The sequence below is a fragment of the Amblyomma mixtum genome, chromosome 6 (assembly GCF_055824585.1).
Source record: "Amblyomma mixtum isolate Tamu chromosome 6, ASM5582458v1, whole genome shotgun sequence".
In the NCBI taxonomy this organism is placed as follows: domain Eukaryota; kingdom Metazoa; phylum Arthropoda; class Arachnida; order Ixodida; family Ixodidae; genus Amblyomma; species Amblyomma mixtum.
Genome location: NC_143017.1, coordinates 24,766,881 through 24,794,520, shown reverse-complemented (window position 1 = coordinate 24,794,520; position 27,640 = coordinate 24,766,881). Strand labels below are relative to the sequence as shown.

Below are 27,640 nucleotides of genomic sequence, written 5' to 3'. Positions count from 1 at the left end.
GATTGGTTGCTACAGGTTGCTCAGGAAGAGCAACATGGGTCGCACAAAGCCTCACCGGTGGCTGTGATAGAAAAAAACCACTAGCCAATGCAGTGGAAAATCTTAACCGCTGCGCCACTGCGCTGGTAGGGGTATGAGGACTCCTCGCAATTTATGAAAGTAGAGAATGACCAATTTTGCATATGTGGGCATTAACCGATTAAGCCTATTGCATCATCTCCAAGCTAGATTGCGTCATTTCTCAGAGCTACAACAGAATGAGCAGCAACAGAAAATTTTAACCCATTCAAACGAATCGCCAGGGGATCACCTCAAGGATACTCTATTTTTTTTTGTGCTCTGTCTTCTTGGTGTCTGCAGTTCATTCAGCAGTGCACACCTCCAGGAGAGCTTGAAGCTCCCCTGCAGTTTTATTCATTTGTTGCAGTGTCTCTTCTTCTAAGTTTGTTTTCTACGTGGTAAAGCTGTAAAACTCTGAACTATTTTCTTTATTATGCATTTGTTGATTGTGAAAGAATGAAGGGCCAACACCGCTCAGATCACCAAAGCAGCTTCCAGTGACATTTGCGACCTTACACCTGCTGCTGAAAACCGTCACTACATTTTGACACGACTATACATACTGAAATATTTTAAAAGGGTTCTGAAAGAAGCTCTTGATAAAGTTGTGGTATCTCTTAAAGGGCAGCTCCACGAATATAACTCCAGCAAAAATTTCTTTAATGTTTGTTATAAACTGAGTTATCTTGAGTCAAAACCTGAATTTCAGCGTTTTTGAACCTTTCCCTCTTCTCTGGTCACATTTTGTACGCTGAAAGATCGATGCTTCTCCACCAGCCTAAGCTCGTCTTAAAGGGCAACTGCAGCACTTTTTTTTAAGAATTTCAAGATATTCAAGGTTTCAAATCTGTATAGGCTGTAGGTAAAGCATGCCAAGTGTTTTTGCACTAGCATTCAAAATAGTGACATAATCGGCGACTGAATTTCGCGCTTCTCCTCAATGCATGGGACGAATGCAGGGAAATTCAGCGTGACATCACGGAAGGAATGATTTCAAATTACCGCTATTGTCAGCCACACCCTTCCCTGACTCGTTACAGGCTGCCAAACAACTCTCGGCAGGGTTTGCCTTCGCTGGTGTTGGTTTATTTTCTTCAAAGCGGGCGTTTGTGCGTTGGAAATGTACCGATACCTTCGATGACATCATCATTCGCCCTGCCACTTGGCGTTGTGCGCTGCGGAGAAGCTTGAAGGGCGTCCGGATTTTAATTGGCGATTACTTCAATATTTCAAGTGCTAGCCCAAAAAGACTTCGCATGCTTTACCTGCAGGTTTCACACACTCGACCCTCTTAAGCTCGTTGATTTGAAAAACCTATGCAGTTTCCCTTTAACCGGCTTCACCAACTTTCGCACTATAACTGTGGGTTCTCTGCTGCATGTAGGAGTGTATTACTTCTCAGGTTTTCATGACAACACAATGCAGTGATTGAGCGAGTTGATGTACACTTCTTGGAAGGCGTTTCAGAGCCCCTTTAATATGGCACAGAAGTACTGAAGCAAATTAAAATATTTCATGTTTCTAATTTGGCATTTTTACTCAGTGTATAGGTACTTCATGTCCTACGCTGCATTAATAAGGCATAAAAAGTTCCCAAAATAACAGAAAGCAGAGCAAGTTGGTTCATTGTTAACTTGCCCGTGTTTCCAAGTTGCAGTATTTGTGTTCACAAGTACAAAAAATGCGCAGCTGATCTGCGTTAGCAGTACTGATCGTACATTTCACTTTTACAGTATGTTAAGACTCTCTTAACATAACACCTATCCTTTTTCTTTCCACAGCTCGCTGTGTTGTCCTAAGCTGAACCGTTCACACTTATCGCTGGAGTGTATGTCTCTCCAATGCTCATCTGCATCCTGCTTGCACTGGCCACAGTGGTCTATTACCAAGCCCCCAATTTTTTGCGTTGTTCATTACAAGCAGAATAGAAGGACCGAAGTAAGCTGTGGACCACTCACAATTTGAGATAGTAGCCATAACTTTGGGCATCAGTTGCTTCATATTTTCAAGCTCAAAACCAAATGTGGCCTCCTCAGTGGAGTCGGATGGCAGCCTCTTATTCCTTGCTTAGCCTGCCAGCTGTATAGACCTTGCGTATGTGTCAAGCGGGTTGTCTTCAGTACGAGTTCAAGGGTACACATATTCTGTACCTCTGCTCAGAGTTGTACGCGCGGAGATTCTTGGCATGCTCCTCTTTCCATGAGCTCAGCTCGGCATTCATGGAGTCGAGGTCTTCGGAGAGCAAGTCCAGGAGTTTTCCGAGTGGTAGTGCCCCACGGCTAACTGCCTGGATGTGCTGTCTCAGTGTTTCCATCTTGTCCTGGCCAGCCGTTGCCTTGGAAACAGCACTGGGCATGGCCTGGAATGAAGCATGCTGGGTGGATCAGTGCATGCTTTGCCCGAAGCATCTGTGCTTGCGCAGTAATGGCACCCCCAAAAGCTAGGTGGAGGATGCAGGTAGTGAAACATCTGCGCTCTCATTGCAAGGCATGCATCTACTGCTGGAGCATTCTGGATTGCAATTTATACACCGCTTGCACGTTCCACTGAACTTTTTTAAGGCAAAAGCCTTTAATGCCTCATACTGTCGTTAGCAGCTGTGTCGGCAGATGTGTGCGCGTTTCGGTTACGTGCCTTTTATGGGCATATGCCAATCATTACTTAATTGATGGCGTTTGAATGATATCGGAACGCGATTTAAGGCATTCTATGATAATTGCATTATAATTAATAACTAACTGAGTAATAATAGTTAAGCAATTAGCCTAATTAACCTTTCTAGTCAGACCAGATAAATAAATAAAACTGAATGGGAAATTGGTCTAGTTGGGGAACAGAACCAGGGCCTCCGGAGTGCGAGATGAGCCCGCTAACCACTCCGCCGTGCCAGCTTGATGGTTTGGAATGAACAAAGGCGCGTGTAGTGAATATGGTGTCTTCGTTCACTACCATCTTCCTTCCTTCCCATTATGGGGAGGTTCAGGTGTCCACCGAGATATGGGAGACAGATACATTTCCTTTCCTCAAAAACCAATTTACCAATGAGCAAGGCGTACAGCTGAACGGGCGATGGTGTTCTGTGGACTCCCTGGCAGCGCTGCAAGACGCTGTCGCGTTCCACTCTTCGAGGGGAAGCTTAGCATCTTAACCACACATCAGTGACACAAGCAGCAACACTGCGCTTAAGGCTTTCACCTCACCACACTTTAGGTCAGCGAAGTGCCCCCCTGAATCTTTTGTGAACTGTACAAGTAAATAGGTGGCTTCCACATTTTTTACAAGAGGTTTTGGTATCTGCGTCCAAAATATTTACATTTGGCTGCGCTTTCTTCACAACTGCCACTTGCAATTCCTCCGAAATATGCTAGTTTGAAATGGGGACCATAGCTTTCAATGACTCAAATTTTAATGCAGAAGAAATGGGACTAACGTGATTTTCATGTGATAAGAACTGGGCTCATAGAATGCCATCACAGTTTACCTGTCAATTGTTCGCCTTGACAGTATGGCTGCGGCCTTAGGTGGAGACCAAATTCTACTGAGAGATTCAACATTGTAATCAGCTGATGAGAGGCAGTGCACATCAATTGCAGGGGGCACAACTGTAGTCCACATGTGAACTGCTTGTGGGTCAACTGCACGATTTCATTGTCTACAACAGGCTCAATACATTTCTGTTATGTAAATGAGTGTTGCTAAGCACTGCAGGTGCTGGAAACAGCAAAATGATCTCAAGATGTTGTGTCAGGTAGTGACAAAGGCTCAAAGCAGCATCAGCAAGTAACTTTTAGCAAAGCATCTGCACACCTCACAGTAATTCGTTGCAATTAAAAAACATACTTTACTTTGTCAGAATCACCATGTGCTAGCACCAGTTTTAAGACCTGTATGCATACAACTATTCAGATGGGGAAGCTAACTGCATCAGCTAACTGTGTATAACTTAACCACTCCTTCTTGCCAGCTCATTTTTTACTATTATTAGCTACCAGCATTGGAGCTGAAGTTTTCCATGCCACTTCTAAAATGAGGTTTATTTTTATTTCATTTTACTGAAATACTCTTCTGTCTAGCCTTGATTGGTTTATGCCTGACTGCTGACTGGTTTTTGGGATTTGACGTCCCAAAGTGACTCAGGCTGTGAAAGACACCGTAGTGGAGGGCTCCGGATAGTTTTGACCGCCTGGGAATCTTTAACGGGCAATGACATCGCACAGTACACAGGCCTCTAGCATTTCTCCTCTATTGAAATACAACTGCTGTGGCCGGGATAGTACCCACTTCTTTTGGGTCAGCAGCCAAGCACCATAACCACCAGTTGGTGCCACATGTTGCCATGGAACAGAGCACGCCGGAACAAAGATTAAGGCGAGGCACCCATGAATTCTACATTTGTGTCTCGTCTTCATATTTTTTCACGCATATAGGCTGTTTCTGGAGGCAACAGGTGTACTTCAAGCTTTTTTTTTTCATTTATTTGTTGCTCTTTGTTGCTATACTTCTTTCACTCATGCTAGAGGTATTTGAGGAGTTTTTACCAGTTCGATATGTACTGATGAATTGAAAAATTTAACACTGTGATTGCAGATAAAGGTTCAGTCAGGAAGCTGTAAAGTGGTACAAAAAGTATTCGTGGAATCATTTTTGTAACCACAACTTGACTCGAGCATGAAAAAAATCTTATGAGGTATTGGATCATGATTTCTCTAGGCATTAAAAAGAAAACCTGGGTTCATGTTTGGTTGAACACCACATATAGTAACAGCTGGGAATAGCTATGGTCAGTCAGCCGCACGTAAAACCTCTTTGCAGGTCTTGCCGTCAAAAGTCAGTTTTTGAGCTCCCTTGTTAGGGCTGCTACTTTACCGATATTTCTTCACCTACTTGCATAACGCAAGCCTTGTAATTAATTGTATTTGGTTCATAATATGATATTAGGCTTCAGCTGTGACAGTGTGTCCACTGAGAGTGCCACATGCTTGATGCATTAGCATGCACTAGCTGTGCCCTCTTACAGGTTCAGCTGGTGCGAAGCCTGTCGATGGCCTTTGGCTCCCTTGCTCCAGCTCTTTCTTTGCCTCAAGGATCTGCTTTACCAGGCTGCCTGAAAACAAGAACGCGCATCCTGCTTTGAGATGCACTCTCTCGAAGCTCGCCAGTATACCATGTTGTTGTCATTAGCAGGTGAAACAAGGATAACACTGATGAAGGAGTGAGACAACATGACGAGTGTTCTGGCGTTTGTTCTGCTGCCATCTGCAGACGGTCACGAGAAGTAGAAAATGATCAGCACCGTGGGCTTCTGGGAAGTAGAGCACTGCACGGGCCTGAATTTGAGGCCCGAGCCCGGCCCGGGCCCGCGACCTGAAGCCCGAGCCCGGCCCAGGCCCGCGGCTTCAAGCCCGGGCCCGGCCCGGGCCCGCTAAATTATCGCTCTAGTGAGCCCGGCCCGGCCCGGGAATCCCGGAGTGAAGCCCAGCCCGAGCCCGGCCCGGCCCGTTTCACACTAAAGGCCGATTCACACGACGGTCCGTTTGCCAGCGGCCCGCGCACTACGTGTTCAATGCGTCAGCACATTGAGGGACGCGCTGTCGGCCGCCATCAATCGATCCATCCATCCAGCGCGCCTCTCAATGTGCTGACGCATTGAACACGTAGTGCGCGGGCCGCGGGCAAACGGACCGTCGTGTGAATCGGCCTTAACTGAGCAAGTAGACTGCTACTACACCGATAAGGAACTGCCCGACAAAGGTTCTGAAACCGTAGTTTGGCTTAAAGAAAGTTGCTTCTTTTTAACCCAGAAGGAAGTGATGAGTAGTTCTCGCCAGGCCCGTCTTTTGGAGACTGATCTCGTGTAGGTGGGCAATGATAAACTCGGAAGTTTCGAGAGTCAAATAAAAAGGGCTGCATACACGCGTATTAGTCTACTCTGCGTTCTCCCATGATTGTAATCAGTTATATTCTGCCGCCTGCGAAGTATAAATATTAAAGCTGCCTAGCAAGCAGTAGAATGACATTTTTTTTACTGAATGCGATCTCACAGGTTGAGCTCATAGCCGCACTGGTCACCTTTCAGCAGAAACGAAAAGCTAAAAGGCTTGAGTATTTCATGGTATGTGCTTGAAGACCATAAGCGTCCTAAACTAATTGTTCTTCCCCAATGCATTTCTAATAGTGTATAGGTATGTTTTGGGAACGCGAATGATCAATGGCCAATTAAGGCCCGTTGAATTTTACTCTTACTGCACCGCGGCGTGGAAATAAGGAAATAAATAAGTCAATGAATAAAGCTGTCTTTTTCTCAGCGTGTACTATAACTGATAGCTCATCCGTGTCGCTGCTTCAATGCCACAGTTCTGCACTTCACTCTGCAATATTGAATGAAAAGTCGGACACCAGCCGTTTCTGTACGGACCGAAGCCTGGCTCGGGCCCGCAGCTTTAAGCCCGAGCCCGGCCCGGGCCCGCAACTTCAGGCCCGGGCCTGGCCCAGGCCCAGCAAAATAAATCATGTCCCGGCCCGGCCCGGCCCGGCCCGCGGGCCGGGCCGGGCCCGGGCTTTCGGGCTGGCCCGAGCCCGTGCAGTGCACTACTGGGAAGTCCAACCCAGACGTGACTCTGCATCACCGTAGTATGTCACGTTAAACCCACTGTTCATTGATTTTTTTCTTTTTACACTTTAGTGTCACAGCCAGTGTCATGACAGAGGCATAGAAGAGATTAAATTGTTTGCCTAAATAAAATTTATACATGTCATGGAGCTCGTGTTTCAAAACCTCTCTGCACATTGATATACATATCAAGAAGAATTTTAGTTTCACAGGAGTCAACCTTAGTGTTACTGAGTCAGGCTTATTTTTTGATGTGCTGTGCCGTCATTAAATTATCAACACGTCACTTGAAGCTCATGCAGGTATCACGAACACCCTGCTGTCCAGATGATAAAGTTCTTCAGGGCAATAAAATGCACCATCCGAAAGTAAGTGGGCATGTGCGTTTTGGCTAGTTGGATCGGTGAACCTACCTTGCTCAGACTCGGGAAGCTGTTCTGACCCCGGGGCATCAGACTTGACCTGCAAGAATACAGTAACACACAGTCGTATATTTCCCGGCACCCTGATTGAGCGTCAAGTGTGCCGAGGCTGAGAATCTCAGCATGCAATCACTGCTTCAACGGAACAAGCTAACGCTCAAGCTTAATCTCTCAGTAGTCAAGGCTCTAGTCCAACCTAAGCTGAAATAAAACGCATGTGTGCTTAAATCAGCTTTTGCTTAAAAATGTGCATTTTACTCACAAGCACAGGTTCTACCACTGGAGCTTCGGTGATCACAAATTCCTCGTCTTTGTCGTCTTCGTTCTTGTCATCATTTGTGTCTAAAATGACATTTTCAACTGGCTTTGCAGTTGGGGCCCTGTAAGACAAGCAGTATTTTTTCTGGCATGAAGATTGGAAAACAGACCACCAAAGTTGCATGCTTGCATTCATGTACAGAAAAACAGCTACTGCCGTCAACAATCTTGGTCGAACAAATGTTTTTTTGCTAGTAGCAAGCCTTCACTACAACAGGATCACTCTAGTCAAAGCCTCCCAAGATGTGAGGATACACCAACTGTGTTTGTAACATATCCGCATAGGTGAAAACACTTTCTGCCGTTGCATCTGCTTTTCATGGCTTATTCCAGCCGTGTTCGCTGTTTACACTAACAAAAACTTTTAGTGTTCAGAGAGCGGTACAAAAAGCAATATACACCGTTATGTTTAAGAGTATCATCTCCATGTTATTGTTCAAATCTGTCATGCTGAGTAAGCTTTTGAACTTCTGCCACAAAGGTGGCTCTCATGGGAATCTTTCAGCCGCAAGGGTTAGGTCACTCATGCAGCAGCACCGTCTAACACTGGATTCAAAGCTAGGTTCATGACTACATCTCACAGTATTAAGCCACCCAAGAAAAGGCATTGGTTACTATTAAACGAACAAGCTTGAAATGCATGAGACATGGCCGTGTCATTACCTTGCCACGGGAGTGCTGTCAGCCGAACTCTCCCTTTTTCGAATCCTTGGTGCTGCTGGCCTGGAGCTTCGAGGCCGAGATGATCGCAGCGTTGACCTGACGAAAAGAATTGCTTGCGGAAAAATCCGAGTCAATTCTAGGCTGCGGCACTTTCTGTGTGATGCAGAAAGCACCGATAGCCATGAACCCAGAGTACCCTGTCAACTTGGTAGCAACTGCTTTGTGTGGCATGAAGAACTTGGTAAGTTTTCATCGTGGTCTTTTCTTCTGGAGCAGTTTCAAGGTGCCCGACATATCACCATCTTGCCTGCACATCTACAGGACCAGTAGTATGCTGGTAACACATCGCTGGGCTCAAAAAAGGGCTACTGGTAGTATTCTTTTAGGTGTATAATTTAGGAGTGGTTACTGCAACAACAATGCTGTATAAATGGCTACCTATGAACGGTGCCTTCTAGACATGTGCTGAGATTGATATATAATGTGCTCACATACATCATTTATTGGGGATCTGTTCAAAGCTTCCTTGTGCATTCTTTCATGACACTCTTAGTTGCTCATCCCATGGGAGGTGTTTGGCAGTGAGAATAGATTTAGAAGCATGAGAGCGTAGTAAGCATGCTTGCTCAGTGAGTTGGCATGCTCTGGAAGCAGACCGTTTGGCGCAGTACAGCTAGTGTTCTTAGTATCCTCCCACTTTTCAATGCCCTGTACCCGCAAATTAACTTGGGGCGGGGAAAGTTTGACGTCACTGAGTTTGAAGCAGTAACGTGCCATTAGCCTACCCTGAAAAGTGGTGGGGTCTTTGAAAAGTCATGGGTCAAAGAGTGATTAGCACAGTAGGTGAATATTCTATGATGTAATGCTCGCTGTTGGTACTGTCCCAGTAAATTGACCATAAACCAGTGATAATCTGCCATCAAATGCACACTTGGCACTGCTTCTTCTTGAGATCAAACATGGCTCTTCCTAGCAACTTCCTAGTAACTCTATGAAATTATCGTTCTCAGTAAAAATTGTTTCCATGGCTTGTTCTGGCTATGTTGGATTTTGATGGGCAGCAAAAGACACATCTATGGCTAAGAAAATCTGCCCGTCAGTTGATTCAAACTCCTTACGTCTACACCATGAAGGACTAGTTGCCACTGTTACGAAGTGAATGGTGGTTTAGCATATCCTCTGGGAACTGCCCCAAAAAATCGGTGTCAACGCATGCATTTTACTTGCGAAATCGGCTGATGATGAGAACACCTGCATTTTGTTGACTGGTCTTTTCCAACTTATAATACCTCCGTTTTCAGTGAGAGTGCTCTCTTTGTGATTAGAACGTGGTACTCTCTCGAGGAAGGCCAACCTTCCATTTGTCCTCAATGTCTCTTTAATGTGCTACCCATAATAAATTTGCATGAAGTTACCCCATAGCTGTGAAAGCAAATAAATCTAGGGAATTTATGGATCTGAGCTGGTTGGTAACTCATTTTTGACATAAAAAGTGCAAAAAGACAAGGACAAATAAAGCCAACAGACAAAGCTCATCTCATCTGCACTGATCCAAGACAATAATAAATGTCATGCATGACAAAGTTGCGTTCTCCCTCTAAGCGTGTGTCCTGATATAGCTTCAGGAACCTCTAGCAGATGGTTTCAAATCTGTCACGTTGTTTATGTTGGTGTTGTGAACATTGACTCAAGGCGTACTGCAACATGGTGAAGAAATGCTCACCGTGAAACTGGTCTCTCTACTTCACCCGGAGTGCTTCCCTCGGGTTCAGGCGGAGCCAAGCTGTTTACCTCCTCAGACTTCGTTTCCTGGGCATTTACTGAACAAAAGTGCATTTGCTGAAACATTTTTCAAGCCTTAGTTGCGGCAGCAAAGGCTGGCGTGCAGCCTTCGATGTAATTTCTCTTACAACTAGGTTGCCTCTCCTGGTGTGCTTCAGCCCTGCCATCGGAAGTTTGTTCCTTGTGAGATGAGCGCTTGGAACTCCGTGGACGTTTGACTTCGACTTCCTCCTCTTGTTGGATGTTGTGCTGTAGGACAGAGAGTGTGTTAGCAGCTACGGGGCAGTCCTCATGTAATGCCACTTTTAAGGGCATTTTAGGTGTACAAACAAACAAGCAAACAAACAAACAAAGAAGCAAGCAAGCAAGCAAACAAACAAACAAACACTACAGTGTGCATCATAGTAGTACATACAGGCAAAAAAAAAGACAAATGAAAGGCACTAGCCACAGCATACATTGCTGGCGTGAAGGTCCAACTGCGCATTATCTTCTTTTGTGGGTACTGGATCCTGAAAGAAAAAATACAGAAATACACCAAGGCTTTCCCACGACTGGATGCGTGAATTCCATCGCCATCTCGCCAAGCACTGCCACTTTTGGCAAAACAATGTTAAAGAAAAATGAAATGCATTCAAGGTTGGCTTTACGTGCGCTAGTTTTTCTTGGGCAGCAAGGCTTTCGCATACCAAGCACACTTTAGGCTTATCTATGGGTCCAATTCTACTGTTGCACTCTATACAACCTGCAGCACGCAAGATACTGTCGTGCTCAAAGCTTGGGTTATGAGCCTGACCCTGATGAAAAAGTGCACACCTAGCTTTAACTGAGAGGCCCAGAGTTTTCTGTAGTGTGCCATAAAAAAAAAGGTTCGGCTAATTGGTTAATTTTTGAAATGAACAAAACAGCGGCGATTAACAGCCAGTCCAAAAATGTTGTCTATGTGTCTTTTGTGGCTACAAAAAACGTGGAGGCTGTGAAATCCAGATAAAAATCACCAACCCAGGTAGCACGGAAACATTGCGATAATGTTACATTTTTGTTACGCTCAAATGTTATTTCAATGTCCTTAACGTCCTTTTTTTCTAATGTTTTTGTAATGTTACATATAAACGTTCGAATAACCTTCCCCAAACATTCATGAAACATGTAAACAACATAAATGCAACATTCTCGAAAATGGTGAAGCAGCCCCGCACAGGAATGCAGGCCTGCCAGTGGTGACGGCACACAACTTACAACACTTTGCAAGAACCAACAACAAGAGAGTACACTACAGCACAGCAACTCGTATTCACTCACCTCCAAACGGATATCATGCCGCCGAGCTTATATACTCGCTACTGCGGGATGTCCCATGAGTGACAGTGGGGAATGGGTAATAACTAAAGTTTTGTGACAAAATAATGGGGCTCTTCATGTAATCTATGACGAGTAATATCTAAGAGATGTGGTTACACGGTACTGTTAGTTAAAAAACATCTTTACTCTAAGAACAGTGAGAAAATGTCTGGAAATCCGTGCTCGAAATATATTTGCAATGTTGTTTTATAGTTGCGACTCTAACATTATAATAAAATTTAGAAGATTATATTAAAACAACGTTTGTTTAGAATGTGAAAGTAACGTTCCCTATGTAACTTATAATGCTATATGTTAATTTTTAATGTTAATGTAAAGTTACTATGCAACATGTAACATTACTCCAACTTACATAACATTTTTATAACACTATTCTAATGTTCGGTGCTACCTGGGAACTGGGACACTCTCATAATTCAGCAATGTTAAGCCGTCAACATCTATAACCAATTAGAAACATTAGAGGCCTACCAAACACAATGCTACGCACGAGAATGGGCTGAATGGGTCTAACCAGTTCTATAATTGCTCACCTGGTTCAAGTGGCCTGCTGTTGTAATGTGGGGAACTGATCACTAGTCATTTGATGCTTCATTAGTTGCACCATCTACGGTAAAAAAATGGAGCTTACATGTTCAGCCTTTGCCATCCCGTTGGTAAGTTCAGACAGAGCAGGGTCTGTGGGCTCTTTCCTCTCCCGTGATGACTTTTTTCTCGAACTGGTCTTAGGCCTATCGGTGCTGCTGCTCTGATGAGCAGCATCACTCTCTGACACACCTTCGGGAGCCTTGCTTGGAACGGACTCACGGGATTTGGATCTGTGCTCTCCAGAAGTTGCTTTGCTCGTCTTGGATGACTTGCTGCTGGATGCACTTTTATCCTTTTCCTTTGGCAATGACTTCTTGTCACCATTTCCTTCGACTTCACTCGCAGTCTTTCTTGACTTTCGTTCACCTTCAGACTTCTTTGATGTTTTCGATGACTGCAAAGTGAAACAGTTATTACCCTGCAGCACAGTTTTGTACGCCAGGTGTGCAAAATTATGCTTTCACGGTTTTTTGAAAAACAGACTGTCTTTCACGCATAACTACAATGACTGAGTTAAAGAATTGGGGACAGACATCTGAGAATGCATGCATGCTATGAGGATTCTGCCGAATGGAGTACTATAGCCAGTCATTTCGGAACTTGGGTGTGACAAGACTTCTATCCAATCTAATGGCCACTACCACCTTTAAGCTTCCAATATGAACATGCGCATTAACTACACACAGCGACTAGAAAGTCCATAGTTGTGAAAACAGCTTTCATGTAATACTCTTTGTTTGGTTTTCAAAAATTGTAAAAGCTTGTAGTTTCGAACGCCTAGTACATATCAGAGCGCTTTTAGTAGCATACTTTACCTCCTTTTTCTTGCTGCCATCTTTTTTGTCAGGCTTGCTGGGTGCAGCAGGCTTTTCACCTGCCAATACTTTCTGTACAGCTTCAGTAGAGTCTACCTGCAATTTTTGTAAGAACACGACCAAGCATATGCAGCATAAATCAGATGACTGAAATAACTACAAATTTATTTAGATTTTTTCTATCACCTTTTTCGCTGCATATTTTGCGAGTGCTTGAAGGAACTCGTTGGTTTTATCTGGTTCATGTCCAGCAACAATTTTTGACGGTCGTACTGGCAATGCTGATCCAGTTACAAAACCTGTATTTAAAGTACAGCAAAGTACACTCTGTCAGTCACATATGCTGAAATACATTGTGCGACACATCTGGCACATTCATACTTCTGAGTCTGCCTTCTATTGTTCAGGCAAAACCCCATCAGTTGACTGCTTAAAAAATTGGCACGAGGGGTTCTCTTACCCACTGCGTCTATGGCCTTCTGTAAAAAAGCTATTTTGCCTTCTTTGTCCTGCAAGCGTGAAAAAAAAGGCTTATTGAGCTGTGTCAAATATTCAGAAAGAAATCAAGCAGCTTCGCACTCACTTTAATGTTCTCCGACGTAAGCTCTTCTTGCGTGTACAAACCATCCAAAAACTTGGTTGCTTTGATGACCTGCGGTACACGCCCATAAATAATCACTCACCTTGTCATTATCCGATTCAAACACTGGCGTTACAATCTCAACAAAAGATACGATATTGGTGTTTGCTTACATTATGAATAACGTCATGCAGAAATCGGAAAGGCGGTTTCTTGAGCAGTTTTTCCGGCAGAGGCGGCTTTTTTATCACAGATCCTAAAAGGTCTTGTGTTTTCTTGATTGCTCTGGCGCTTACATCTTCATCCATCGTGTTTCAGCTTTTGTGCTTTACGCGCACGGAGTCGTTAATGAGCGTAAGCGAAATAGATCACATCTTTGGTGGCACTGGAACGCGCGGAATGCGGCAACGTAGTTTCAGTTTTGGATTCATCTCCATGGCGACAGAATGCAGAGTTTATGTATCCGTTATTTCGTATCTTATGTTTTGAGCACGTCAGAAGTTCTCATTTTAGGAATGTCGAGTATTGTATCAAGTATTTATATGTCTGTATAATTGTCAAGTATAATATATTAAGTTTATGCACTGAGTAGTGTTTTAATATAAATTGTTGATTACGGAGCCTGCGGTTCACCTATCGCGGCTGTATCCATCAGGTTTGGAACAGCGAGCGGCGGCATTACAGTGCGTGCGGGTGTCGCAGTGTTTCAGAGAGAGGTTTGCTTGCTCATTGCAAACTGCGAACGTGTATATAAGAACGGTTTAGAATGGCAGAGTAAGTATCTGTTCTACCTCACATTGAGGGCGGGAGCAATGAGATCAAGTAATTTCGTAGTTGCGAATGATAATTATCGCCTCTGTAGAAGGGAGAGAAATGCAGTGACGTTAATTTCAGCGTAAGCGTAAGCGAGAACTTTGGTCGTTCTGACTCCATTTGGCTCGTTGTGTGCCTCACGGGAGATTGACAACAGTCATCGTGATGCTTCCAAACACTGCGTAATTGTGTGCATCCGTTTACGTTGCCGGTGGACGTCCTTCGAACACATCGAACTTCATATGGAGCTGCTGGCAATGTACCGTGCAAATTCTGAAGGCATTAATCGATGCCGTGAAAAGTGCGTTTCAGCGTTCTCAGTGCTAGGTGAGAGATGAGCACGTTATGCTCCGTCCTGTTCAACGGCTACGCTTTCGACCGATTGACGGTGTACGGACGCTGGACGACACGTACCGAATGCTGCGTTCCTGTATCGTATTGCGTTTCAAGGGCGTCCTAATTCTGAATGCTCGACTTCTGACATTGTGGTCGCATTTACTGACTATTTCGTGGAAAGTGATTTTTTACGGCACTTGTTCCGTTGTCAGCGATTACGAGGTGTTTGATGATAATGACGATATTGATGATGATATTAGTGGCCAGCCCGTTCAGTGTTGCCCTTTACCTAGCTTTCGCGGCAGTTCATTATGACAAATGTCTCGAATCTGTTGCAGTGTTTCATAACGGCTATACCTGCATTCTCCCTCTCACCGATGCATTCAAGGTTGGGCCCTAAGTGGCATAGCTGCCTTGGAAGACGAACTTCAGGACTGTATGCCTGAGGAAGTGGCAGCACTCATTTGTCTAGCTGAAGAAGGACATTCGTGCACTTGGCCTTTAATTTCCTATTTTCTGAACAAATTAGTGATGGTAACGCATTGCACGTGCAGTTATTGCTTTTTGCAGAGATGGAGTTTCTAACAAGTGCTGAAGCAGCTTTTGTTACGGTTATTATTTTATGTTCGGGTAGTTATGATTGTTCATAGAACCAATTAACCCTTGGCCCTCAGTCCCCAGCGGCTGCGGAGCAACTGACCAAGGCTGCGGTCAGACCTGTGACGCAGCGGAGAGTGCTAAGAATCACTGGCTCCGGACAGGCCGTCATTGGAAACTGAACCTGGCATCGTTTAACGCTAGAACCTTATCCAGTGAGGCTAGCGTAGCAAGGCTGCTGGAGGAATTAATGGGTATTAAATGATATGTCATCGGGCGTAGTGAGGTTAGGAGGTTAGGTGTATACAGTACTAAAGAGCGGGCAAGTACTGTGCTATCGTGGATTAGCGGACAGATGAGAACTAGGTGTGGGATTCCTCATCAATCAGGATATAGCTGGCAACATAGATGAGTTTTATAGTATTAACGAGAGGGTGGCAGCTATCATAGTTACGCGTAATAAAGGTTAAAAGCTGAAAACCAAAGTAATGTTCAACAGCCTAGCAAGGGAACACCAGTTCACAGTTGGTAGCGAAGTGCTAGAAGTAGTAAGAGAATATCATAAGAGAGAAATAACTAGAAGAATAAGAATGAGGTGGAGCGCATATGGCAGGTTCTCTCAGATCATGAACGGCAGTTTACCAATATCTCTCAAGAGAAGAGTATACAGCAGCTGTACCTTACCGGTACTCACCTATGGGGCAGAAACGTGGAGGCTAACAAAGAGGGTTCAGCTTAAGTTAAGGACAACGCAGTGAGCTATGGAAAGAAAAATGATAGGTGTAACTTTGAGATCGGAAGTGGGCGGAGTAGGTGAGGGAACAAACGCAGTGTAGTGACATCCTAGTTTTTGGGCTTGGGCAGGGCATGTAATGCGAAAACAAGATAACCGCTGGTCCTTAAGGGTAACGGAGTGGATTCCAAGAGAAGGCAAATGTAACGAGATGGCAGAAAGTTAGGTGGGCGGATGAGATTGAGAAGTTTGCGGGGATACAGTGGCCGCAACTGGCAAAGGACAGGGTTAATTGGAGAGACATGGGAGAGGCCTTTGCCCTGCAGTGGGTGCAGTCAGGCAGTCACAATGAGTTATGATTGTGTTGTGTGTGAGCAGGACGGGTCTTGTACACGATACTAATGAGCATGATCTGAGGGTTTTCTACAAATGGTACATGCTCCGTTCTTTTCCAAAATTTTTAGTGCAGCAGGTGAATGGTGCGCGTATCCTTTCCTCTGCACGCAGAGCGAGCGAAGGTGCCAGCAGTGTCCAGATGGACCCGGCTGTTGTGGACCGTCTGCTGACGCAAGGTGCCACCCTGGTGTTCCTGGATGTGCCACCCGGCACCGAATTCGGCCTGGACATGACCACCAACGTGGTGGGGGACAAGTTTCGTGGTGTCAAGCTGATCCCTGCCGGCCTGCACTTTGTGCACTACAGCGCCGTGAGCAAGGCTGGCACGGCGGCTCCCCGCACGGGCTTCTTCCACTACTTCCAGAAGGGAGAGATGCTCGTCAAGAAATGGGACAAGGCCGCCGAGGGTGAGGACCTTTTTCAAGAACGTTGCTATAACGTGCTTAAGTGGAGGAGAGATTCAATTTTTTTGTACCATGTTATTGCTCTGTAGGGATGCGTAATTACCGTATATTGCCATGCTTACGTCGACGTTTTTTTTTAAATGCCCTTCCAAAGTTGCAGGGTCGACTTATAATCTGAGTCGACGTATATGCAGAGTCTTAAAGTCGGCCCATATGCGGGGTCAAAAGTAATTTCGACCAAGTCACAGATAATATCACGCCCCGTGCGCTCGTAATTCCATAATAGTTGTCAGACACGGTGCGAAAGTGGGTCTGCTTAAAAAAACTTTTATTTAATTGAGATATGCACCAAAGGTTTGTTTTAATACGATAGCAACTTGTCGACAAACCAGCGGCAGCAGTGGCTCATAAGATGATGATTGCGACTGTGTCCTCACAAGCGACGACGAGTCAGAGATGTCTCGTGAACAAATAAATGTTTTTTTATGACTCGGCCTTCTGAAAAACTTTTTGGGCGAGCTAGGACCGCAGGGTGTGGCAACGTCAATCTAAATTCGGAGTCTAACTTTTTTTTGCCCAAAGGGGGCTGCGAGTTGGGGGGGGTCGACTTATAATCGGAGTCGACTTATAATCGGCAATATACGGTAGTTCACATGGGTCACCGTGTGAAATTTGCCTTTGTCAGTAAATAAGCGTAATTGAATTTATCTGCAATGCAGATTTGGTCTCGCTTTCAGCACTTGAATGGTAGTTGTCACGACACAAGTTTGAGATCATGTCAGGCTTAGAGGATCTGCAATATAATAGCTCTTTGTTCACATGTGTCATTCCGACTTATGGGCCAGGCTTGATAAGGGTTGGAGTGAATTAAAACTACAAAGCAGTGATTGTATTGCATTTTTTGTATGCCTATATGATCTGGTATGTAATCATGACATCACAACACCGCAGGTATCTGAAACTGAAAACTATTTGGGAGAGGGAATCTAATTATGAACTATTTACTGAGTGTGGGCGAATTATATGAGGTGAACCATGTTCACAAATATCTGAAGCGTCATTCCAAAGCAGAAACATGCTACAAAACATTCAGTGTATCTACCCTTTAAGCGGGGATGCAAATTGCTTTTCAGTGAATCAGTGAGTGTGTAGATTTTAAGCTCCAGAAGCACCTTTCCTTCAAGCTGTGCCTGCAGTACAAGCACATGAGGTGACCCTTCTTTTGGCTTGTTCAGGACTTTCCTTTCCTCCTTGTTCACTCCACACATCACAGATCATTGAACATTTTGGCGTTTTGTCTTACTTCATGTATTGTTATTGAAAAGTTCAGAGCAGACGTTGTTTCTGGTGACTGGTCAAGCATAGTAATGCACGTTGGAGTTACGCCCACGCAACCACCTCTAGTTTGCTGTGTGTTACACAACCTCATGCTCACAAAACAAAGGAAACCTCTCTATGTGGCATGTGGAGATGTCTTCACAGTAGAGTGCATTTTATGCACACGTACAGTGTACAAAAATTCATAAAAAGAAAAAAGCATTTCACAGTATGATGAGATGAACATATTCCTTTCCACTCTTGATTGCTCTTGAAAGGAAACGCTCTTGTAGACTCGTCGTGTGCATTTGTGTTCCTAACGGAAGGAAGTGTTTTGAACAGTCTTTAAAGTTGGAAACCTTTATTTCTTGTTACAAAACACGTTGACACTTTACCTAATGTCTGATGCATGATAGCCTTAGCCGGTTATGCATAATAAAGTCCAACAGAGAACTACACTCGTACTTATCTGCATTCAGTGTGCTGGATTACTCGGAATGCCTGAGTGCCATTACCTTACATGTGTGTAATCAGTGCACAGGATGTAGGTGTGCCAAAGGATTCTGTACTGCACAAACCAGGCTGCTTTGATGTATTTTAAGTACTGCTGGTAAAAAAAAACTGTACGTCCTTGACAGCTATAATTAAGGACCCTAGTTTCCTGTGATTGTTCGAAAGATGGCAGATTTTAGAATTTTTTTCATGGAATTCTCAATTAGCAGCCGCATTCTTTTTTTTCTTGTGATATTGTGTTCCTGGACATCAGTTGGAATTATAGAATGATGTGAATGTGATTAATTCAATCCCCTGAATTCTCTTGAAGGGTAAAATTTGGTAACAGAAGTTCTGCTGGTGCCTTGACATGCTTGCTTCCCGATCTGTACTAGCAAGCTTGCGCGTCAAATGCTGCAGCTTTGACAGCAATGTGCTCATGTGATTGTATGGGAAAGTCATGGTTCTTGCATTTGTTGACAGCAGTACTACTATACTTACACAAATAAAATGCCATTTGTTCTTAACTTATCTGCTTCAGAAAGCACCTCTAGTTGTATTTGAACTAGAGGTGTGTGAATATCAAATTTTTGGTTCCAAAGTGAATCGAATAATAGAAATTGGTTGTTAATCGAATTGAATATCTTCAAATGGTGTCGAATATCAACACAAGGAGTTTAAGCTAAAAACAAACGCTTTTCTATGAAGGGCTGGTATGAAAAAAAACAAAAACTAAACAGATGTTTTGCAGATTTTGTTTTCACCTGTTGTGAGTGTAACTTAGTATACCTGTGTGTCCTACCAAGGCATTAAGGGAGGGGGAATCACTTAGTTATAACAGTATTAAGCTAGTTGTAGACTAGCTAATATCTCGGTTACAATTCTCTGAACATAACTTCATAGGAAGTTTAACTAAATGCCTACATGACAACAGAGCTTACTGAACGCTGTCATGAAGCTCTGTAATGTGGCCAGGTCAAGGAGGCTGTATAGATACCTCCTTACTGGAGGAGCGACATCAGTCAATTCTCTGAGTGCCATGGTACAGAGGAATGCTGGCAAAACGCAACAAGACAGCTCACGAAATGGGCACCAATCTGCAAACTTCAGCTACAGTGTGAGCGTGGCCATCTCTTTAACGTTCAATTGCGCGCCTGTATGCAAAGCTGTGGCTGTGCAATGCCTCTCCACACGCAGTGTTCACGATGATGTGTAACCCGCTTAACCTTCGCGGTTTTGGTTTCGCCGAGCTTCAGGCTCCTTGATGGGCCCAAACAGTATTGCAAACCGAAGGTATGGAAACAAAACCACGCCAGCCATCGCAAATCGTTGGCGCTGTTTCGTTTTCCCGTGTGCATGTGCCGTGCTGTTCACTGTGGGGTCATTGCATGCAAAATGGCCCAGAGATTGTGCTCAATCTTATTTATTTAGTTATTTATCTGATACCCGCAGCGCCTTTCGGCATTACAGGGGGGGGGGGGGGGTTACAAACGCAAAAATATATAGCACAATGGAGAATGCAAAACGCATCACATAAAAGTGATGAGAAGAACACAAAAAGTATACAGCATATTAACAAAAAAAAAAGCAGATACGCGGTCATACACACGAAAATGGGAACACACACATGTGCTTACATAACAAGAGGGAGAGGGCTGTCGTCAGATGTAATCGTGACATATGCCATGGGAGATACAGAAACTACGAAATGAGAACACACGTAGCGAAGCATAGGAAAATAGTTATCACATCCAGGTGCAACCAGCAAACCGTATCTGCAGTGAAATGGATAAAAAAAAAAAGCAGAAGTTAGTCATTTCAGGGCCGCTAAACCATTTAGTGCAGATGAAAATGCGTCACGGGCAGTGACGAGGGCAACCGGTTCTACTGTTGAATTGTTTTGGAGAAAAAAGAAAAGATTCAGTTTTGCACTTCTATTTGCGCACTTTTTTGTTGTGACCCAGACTTAAGAACACGTAATGAGGGGAAAAGATGTAATTTTTACGTGGGATACCTGTTGGGAATGATAAATGTCATGAAAGAGCTTTAAGCGAAGCACGGCTTGAAGGCCTTTACCTAGGTGTACCCTTCACCCAGATGAAAGCCTGCCAGATGTACACAACCCGATGGGCAGGTGGGCTGTTGCCACCAAGCAGGCTTCAGGGGCATATGTACAGCCTTTGTCAAAAGTTTAGAGCCCAGGGGTTTTGCTTCTGGGCCACACTGCTTTGCTCGTAATGCGTCCTCAGCGTCCCAAATCTCCTGAAGGTAAGAAGATTTTTGGTCCTGCTCCCTCCGATGCGTAGGACTTCCACGAGTGGTACACGAGCGCCCCAATAGTGCTCCGAAGCAAACCCCCCTGGGCTCTAAACTTTTGACAAAGGCTGTACATACGTACTATCGCGATCAAAAGTTTTCGTGATTTGACTGTGCGGTGAAATTTTTTTTATGTACGTACGGTCACGTAGTCCAGTCTCCTAAAATCTTTCAAGGTATAAAGGGACGTGCATGCTCTATCCGATGGTAACAGTACCGCATGACTGGATAACGAGGTAGAGGTGCATTAAGCTTTTTTCTGAAAACGCGCGTCCCGTAATATTTTGACTGTGATAGTACGCAAGGCTAAAATTGGAAAATGCGCATAGCAGTGTTCCTGCACTAAAAAGTGATTTCTAGCTTTGCCACTAGCTTAAGGGTTGATTAACGGATGCCGCAGGGAAAATGTATCCTAATTTCCCCTCCTTCCAAACGAGAAATTTTCTTTGTGAAAGCTGCATTGACACCCATATCTTTTTTTTTTTTCTTAACTCAGAAAGGTTAAGAAATTCATTGTCGAATAGGACTTCCCCCTCCTTTCCCCTCGACACCCTGCGCTATCTGCATCAATTTCAAAATTTCACTATCTGTTCCAAGTGATGCTGCTGGAAGTTCATCTTGCCAGGGTTCCCTTGTCGTGCTGCTTTTCTGTGCATCAACTGTTAATTATTTGTGACAGCTAGGTGGTCATGACGTGGTAACGGGGGGTACTGGACAAAGTTGGCCACGGAGAGCCGTTTTGTGCATCAGCGTGCATGGCAGACCAATTTGACAGGTTGGTTTTGGAAAACTCGGAACTGATCGTGGACCATGGAGCATGAGCAGGTTGAAAGGTTTTTCTTGTTGTAAAAACTTCACCGACGCCTCTTATTTATTTATTTATTTATTTCAATACTGCCAGCCTTGGTAGGCCCAGACAGGAGGGACAATACAATGAGATACAAGGCAGAGTAACATTTAGCACACAAACTAAAAGATAAACAAACCAAAGACAACACATGCATGATTCGATCAAAAAAAAAAAATAGGCAAATTGAACACAATGTCATGGCAGAACTGGCAATGCTCTCAGTGCTTAACAGTGCAGTCAAAGGAAGCTGGTTCCACTCAGTTTTTGTTCGGGGAAAATAAGGATATTTATACAAGTTGGTTCTGGCACGATAAAATGTTAAGGACTGGGCGTGACAATGTCTTGTTAATCGCGTCACTAGTGGTTTTATGTAAGGGTCCGGGCTCATTGATAACTCGTTATTTTTCAACAAAAAGAGAAATTTGAGTCGCAAAAGGTTTCTTTGAGTTTCGAGTGTCTGTATGCACTGCCAATGCACCGCCTCTCTTGCAGACGTGTCACCGGAGCCAGTGCCACAGGAGGAGGTGGAGCGCCTCCTCTCAAACCTCAGGGGAGACCTGGACCAGTTTCTGGCGGTGTACGAATACACGGAGTGGCGCCGCTGGATATCGCTCACCAAGCACGTCAGCCGGGAGGTCCTGGAGCGCCTGCAGCCAGAGAGCTGCTGCATTTACTCAGCCACCCCTTTCGAGCCGCTCAATTTCTGCTCGCGTCGGGGGGGCGATCTGGCCTCCATCGACTCCCAGGGGGGTGGCGGGGAGGACATCCGACTCTCGGACAAGGTCAAGGAGCTGCTGGAGCTTAAGGAGGTGCCGGAGTGCAGGATACGCTACACGGAGATCCCCAAGCGGAGGTCAGTGCCTGTGCTACTGAATGGGAGAGTAGTACCATATTTACCCGAATGTAACGCACCCGGCCGCAGTGGTCGTATTTTGATGGAAGCGAAATTCTCGAGGCCCGTGTACTGTGCGATGTCAGTGCACGTTAAAGAACCCTAGGCGGTCGAAATTACAGGAGCCCTTCACTATGGTGTCTCTCATAGCCTGAGTCGCTTTGGGACGTTAAACCACCCATAAACCAAACCAAACCAAATGTAATGCAGTGATGCTTGTAATGTGAGGGTCAGCATTGCTGGCGTCAAATGGGGAAAAAACAAAGTGATTGTTACACGAGGGTCGGCTTTGCTGGCGTCAAGTGGGAAAAAAGACATGATTGTAAAGCGAGGGTTGACTTCGTGGGTGCGTAAAAGAAAAAAAATTAAAGAATGGGATTGTAACATGAGGAACGATGCCGCACTATGCAGAAAGATGAGTGGAAACTTGCGAACAGAAGTACCTCGATCAATGGCTTTCATGTGCCCCTTCGGTTTAGAGACAGCCGCACGAAAGATTGAGGTAAGACTGATATGAAGACAAGTACGGAGTCCCATCGCGCATATTGTCGCACATCCCCTGGAGGTGTCAAATCTGTGCTCAGTATGTAAGTGTGCCGTCTCTGGCAAGGAGTTTGTGACTGCTGAGTATTTGTGGCGTGGAGCTTCTGTTGGCCGACCAATGTGGCATTCCGACTTTTTTTAGCCCGTTTCCCAAAGTTGGGGCCCAGCCTGCATGGTCCGTCAACCACTATGCGAGTAAATATGGCACAGTGGGCTTTTTTCTCCGTGTAATATTCAATTGTAATGCGAGGGGTGACTTTTCACTTCTATTTCCGGTAAAAAGACACTCATTACATTCGAGTAAACATGGTAGCACTCCTGGACAGCCTGCATCATGGAAAACTTTTTCCTGAAACTAAGTTGAGGGTTATGAAATGCGTTTTTTCTTCAGTGGTGTACAGATTATCGTCGTGTAGTGTGTGTATTTTAACTTCCAACTTTGAGTGGAGGGTGAGCATTGAATCTGAAATTGAATGATAACGGGCTGTCCACAGTCATTTAACCTGCCTGTGATGTTGAATAACATTCACTCTTATACTACAGCATGCATGTTTTGTTTATTGTAGCTGAAATTCAGATCAGGAAGTGCTCTTAGCCAGGACATGTAAAACAAGAGCGGTGACCAGCGGCCTCCAGAGTGTGGAGGTCAGAAACTCTGGGGAGACTAACGTAGTCAAGGGCAGCAGAGATTCTGATGGGGCATTGAGGTTAGATCAGTGTGTGATGAGATGGCCTTAACTAGTCTCTTTTTGACCATTGGGACTCGGGAGAGGGCAGAGGAAGAGAGATGCACAGTGCCCACCATCTGCTGTACAGAGAACTCATTGAAAACAACCGCACATGAACGCTACAGTGCAGTCCGCTTCTAAGAGGAAACAGTTCGTACGAAGCGGCAGGTGTGTGCTTGCACATGTGGCTAACGCAAACTGCACATGTACGGTGCGAGCTCGCAGTCTCTTTTTAACCATTGAAACTCGGGAGACAGCAGACGAGGAGATATGCACATGCGTTCAGCGGCCAAGTGAAAGTCAGGTTGGATGTCAATGTGAGTCGTGTATGTCCTCTCACCAATTCCTTCTTTCATACCCTTGGGGTATGATAATTTGGGTCCCAAAACATGATTGGAGTACCTTTTGCTGCATTTCAAACTTTTGTCTGTGTTTTAGGAAATGTGCAATGGAGAGAAAAGTAAAAAAGTTCTGACGCTTAGAGAAAAGTTAGAGCACCATCTTTCAAATGTACGCTTATGTGTGTTCTCCTGAGTGCTAAGACACGCTTAGAAGTTCTTTTACTGCACGTTGATGTCACGTGAATCCGCTTGCTTCTTCAGAACACCGCGGTAAAATGTGCTTGCACTGGCTCCCGCTTCTTTGTGAGGTCTTGAAGCGGAGAAACACTAAATGACTGTAACAGCACTTACTGGATGGCAGCGCCGGTTCTAAAAGCAGATGTGGGAGAGCTTGCTGCAGCTTTTGGCCTCTTTCGATGGCTGGCACACCTGCAATTTCATTGTCCAATATATTGGAGAAAATTTACTTTGCCGGATCTCAGGAGGATATGCTTTCCAGTGGCAGTATATACTGCACCATGTGTTCCGACCATATTGGAGGGTATTTGCGTTTGATGGCTATGATGCTAGACTGTTGCTAGGCTGTTGAATATTACTTTGGTTATATTCAACAGTAACATGAACAGTCTAGCAAGAGAACAGCACTATGCAATTGATGGCGCGGTGCTGGAAGTAGTAAGAGAAAATGTCTACTTAGGGCAGGTAGTGACAGCTGATCCGGATCATGAGAGGGAAATAGCTAGAAGAATAAGAATGGGGTGGAGCACATATGGCAGGTTCTCTCAGATCATGAATGGCAGTTTACCAAAATCCCTGAAGAGAAAAGTGTACAACATCTATATCTTACTGGTACTCACCTATGGGGCAGAAACGTGGAGGCTAACAAAGAGAGTTCAGCTTAAGTTAAGGACAACGCAGCGAGCTATGGAAAAAAAAAAAATGATAGGTAACGTTAAGAGTTAGGAAGTAAGTGGAGTAGGTGAGGGAATGAACGCTGGTTAGTGACATCCTAGTTGATGTCAAGAGGAAGAAATGGGCTTGGGCAGGGCATGTAATGCGAAGGCAAGATAACCGCTGGTCCTTAAGGGTAACGGAGCGGATTCCAAGAGAAGGCAAGCGTAGCAGGGGCCGACAGAAAGTTAGGTGGGCGGATGAGATTGAGAAGCTTGCTGGGATATGGTGGCCGGGGCTGGCGAAGGACAGGGTTAATTGGAGAGACATGGGAGAGGCCTTTGCCCTGTAGTGGGCGTAGTCAGGCTGGTGATGATGATATGATGCCGTTCATCAGTCTGTGGTTGCGTGCTTTACTGCAGGCACCCAAGCAATGCGACTCCAGCCGAGATCACCAAGCACGGCATGGACTCGAGCTATGTCCTGGAGAGTCTGCTGGCCTGCTGGCCACGCAAGGAGGACCTGCTGGGCGAGCTGCAGTTTGTCTTTGTCTGCTTCCTGGTGGGGCATGTGTACCCCTCCTTCGAGCAGTGGCAGAAGCTGGTGCGAGTGTTCTGCACCAGCTGTGAGGCCATCGACCGGCACCCGGACCTGTTCAGCGACCTCGTCTCGGTGCTGCACTTTCAGCTGCGCGAGGTGCCGTGCGACTTTTTCGTGGACATTGTGTCGAGGAGGAACTTCCTCACAGAGGCCCTGGCCTCGCTCTTCCGAAACATTGCGGAGTCGAACCTCCCGGACAACACGCCGACCACCCTGAAGATGAAGGCCTCTCGCTTCAAGATCAGCCTCACCAAGCTGATGGGCTGGAGCTTCGAAGAGGAGGTGCCAGAGGACGACCACCCCGTTGTGGTGGAATTGCCCAGCAATGACTGAGCTGTGTGGCTCAGGTCTAAAGCCCTTCATTTCATTCGGTTTGTGTTGTACCATTTTTTTAAACAGGGGTGTTGGGGAGAGGATACCAGTGAATAAAGTCCCCAGAACTGTGCTGTTTTGTTTTAGTTTTTTTTTTTTTGCTGTTTTAGGAGGCACTCTCTATCACAAGAATCGCGCATCAGTAGGGTGCTTACGTAACCAGTTCAATGGAAAACAGTTTTCAGAAAACAATGCATGAAAATGTTTGGCTGACTTGCTTGGGATTTGGTTAATGGTTATGAATGACTACTTGATGGTGCGGAGTAATATAACACTGCATTGCAATTAGAAAAATTGGATTGTAGCATTACAGATGCTGAAAATTCAGTGTGCTTTCATCTGAACACATTGGCCTGTTTGTCTGAAGGTGTAAAATATTACAGCAGCAGCAGGAGGTTATTTATTTACTTATTTATGTTTTTTTTTGTATTGACCAATCGTAGTAGTCAATGTTGACATTCCTAACAGTTTTATGGCAGTTCCGTGGCATGATATCTAATTCCTCTTTTTAAGGGATGTGGCTGTGCTGCATATAAGAACACTGGTGAGGTGCTTATTATATCAGACTGGAAACCATGTTATAAGTGCATTTCCAGTGTAGGGACCGGCATTTCTCTTTTGGGATCCTTTCTTTTGAAACAAAAAAAACAAAAAAAACTGACACTTGCAAAAAGGACCGTACAAATAAGCATGAAGTGTTCCTTTGGAGTCTGTACGATGTGTGTGCTGCTACGCTGGTTGGTGTAAACTCTATGAGTGTTGGGATGGTGAGAACAATGAAAATGTCCTGATGTGATTTCTTTTTTCCATAATAGCATCTGGCAACAACTCAAGGCAGCAACATATCTCAAAGTAGCGCGAAGAATGCGGACAGTCACAAGAGTGGATACACATGGCACTGTAAGTCTCCATTCTTGTCACTGTTGGTGTCCTTTGTACTGTTTCAAGATATGCCCGCACCTATACCATTGTAAGTGTTAGCAGTTTGTGCTGTTGAGCAATGGTTGCAAAGTCAATGGGCTATCACTTGTTTGTGTTTGTTTTCATTTTCGCCTTTGCCTTAAAATGTTCCGCTATGTAATGTAGGCATCTGGAGCCTACTTTGCCTTGCCAGTGTTGAGGTATTTCATGAACAACTGCCCTCAATATATGTTTGTGCGTGTTCAATCCAAAATTTCCCTCTTCCTTTCTGTTCTTTTACATTGTGGTTTTTCTAGTTGAGAAGTATGTTATTGTTAAATGTCCCTGAATGTGATCATTGTTGAATGCACCTGTTGTATAAACCCGTTATGTATTATTCCTCTAATGACTTTTCATGCCTTGTCTGTAACCATTGGTGGGTCTTTAAAGCTGGAATTCTCAGTTATCACTAGTCACTGCGTTTCTGGGCACTGTGTTGTGTGAGGTTATTTTTTATCTTTTGTGTGCATCATCTTTGTTTCCTTGTTTAGTGTGATAGTGTTAGCGCAGTGGGGCAAGTGAAACCATTCGAGAGCTTGTTTTCCCATTGTGGGCTCAAGAACCCCTTCTTGTTTGCGAATGTGGTTGTGTTTGCATGCTGGTGAATAAACATCAAGAGCAGGATTCACCTGATCAGGAATGCAGCATCAAAGCGCTTTATCTGCATGGCAGTGGGTCTTTAGTTCACGGATGGCCATGAATCTTATGCAGCACACTGTTCGTGCCTTTTATGATCAGTGTTCTCTCTGTTATTGGATTTGCAGGAGTGAGCACTGTACTGTGGACACTACTACTGAATCCTCACAAAGTGATTCTGTGTGCATTTTAGTTCGCGGTCAGAATAAAGTGCAACAGTTAA

The 27,640-nt window shown here is 44.7% G+C and overlaps 2 protein-coding genes across 4 annotated transcripts in view; one reads left to right on the top strand and one right to left on the bottom strand.

Annotated features, from left to right (window-relative positions):
- IFT54 (intraflagellar transport 54) overlaps window positions 1-14,378 on the bottom strand; it is a 15,330-nt gene extending 952 nt beyond the window's left edge. The window contains exons 1-14 of the mRNA XM_089547651.1: window positions 13,374-14,378; window positions 13,204-13,272; window positions 13,081-13,129; window positions 12,807-12,919; window positions 12,621-12,716; window positions 11,849-12,199; window positions 10,314-10,367; window positions 9,984-10,104; window positions 9,797-9,893; window positions 8,074-8,169; window positions 7,355-7,472; window positions 7,084-7,132; window positions 5,076-5,164; window positions 2,211-2,419 (exon numbers count right to left, since the gene is read on the bottom strand). Of these exons, the coding sequence (XP_089403777.1) occupies window positions 2,211-2,419; window positions 5,076-5,164; window positions 7,084-7,132; window positions 7,355-7,472; window positions 8,074-8,169; window positions 9,797-9,893; window positions 9,984-10,104; window positions 10,314-10,367; window positions 11,849-12,199; window positions 12,621-12,716; window positions 12,807-12,919; window positions 13,081-13,129; window positions 13,204-13,272; window positions 13,374-13,508 (1,646 nt within the window). The 5' untranslated portion in view covers window positions 13,509-14,378. The remainder of the gene's footprint in view (window positions 1-2,210; window positions 2,420-5,075; window positions 5,165-7,083; window positions 7,133-7,354; window positions 7,473-8,073; window positions 8,170-9,796; window positions 9,894-9,983; window positions 10,105-10,313; window positions 10,368-11,848; window positions 12,200-12,620; window positions 12,717-12,806; window positions 12,920-13,080; window positions 13,130-13,203; window positions 13,273-13,373) is intronic.
- On the top strand, window positions 13,837-27,640 carry LOC149338436 (protein AAR2 homolog). 3 transcript variants are annotated; one of them, XM_089547654.1, is made up of 5 exons: window positions 13,837-13,974; window positions 16,187-16,482; window positions 21,947-22,307; window positions 25,272-25,820; window positions 26,637-27,640. In XM_089547654.1, exons 1-4 carry the CDS (start codon window positions 13,967-13,969, stop codon window positions 25,780-25,782), a joined length of 1,176 nt encoding a protein of 391 aa, XP_089403780.1. In that variant the 5' UTR covers window positions 13,837-13,966; the 3' UTR covers window positions 25,783-25,820; window positions 26,637-27,640. The 3 variants fall into 3 exon arrangements, with proteins under 3 accessions (XP_089403780.1, XP_089403779.1, XP_089403781.1); XM_089547653.1 differs by lacking the exon at window positions 26,637-27,640 and having other exon boundaries at window positions 25,272-25,895; XM_089547655.1 differs by lacking the exons at window positions 13,837-13,974; window positions 26,637-27,640 and adding an exon at window positions 14,444-14,571 and having other exon boundaries at window positions 25,272-25,895.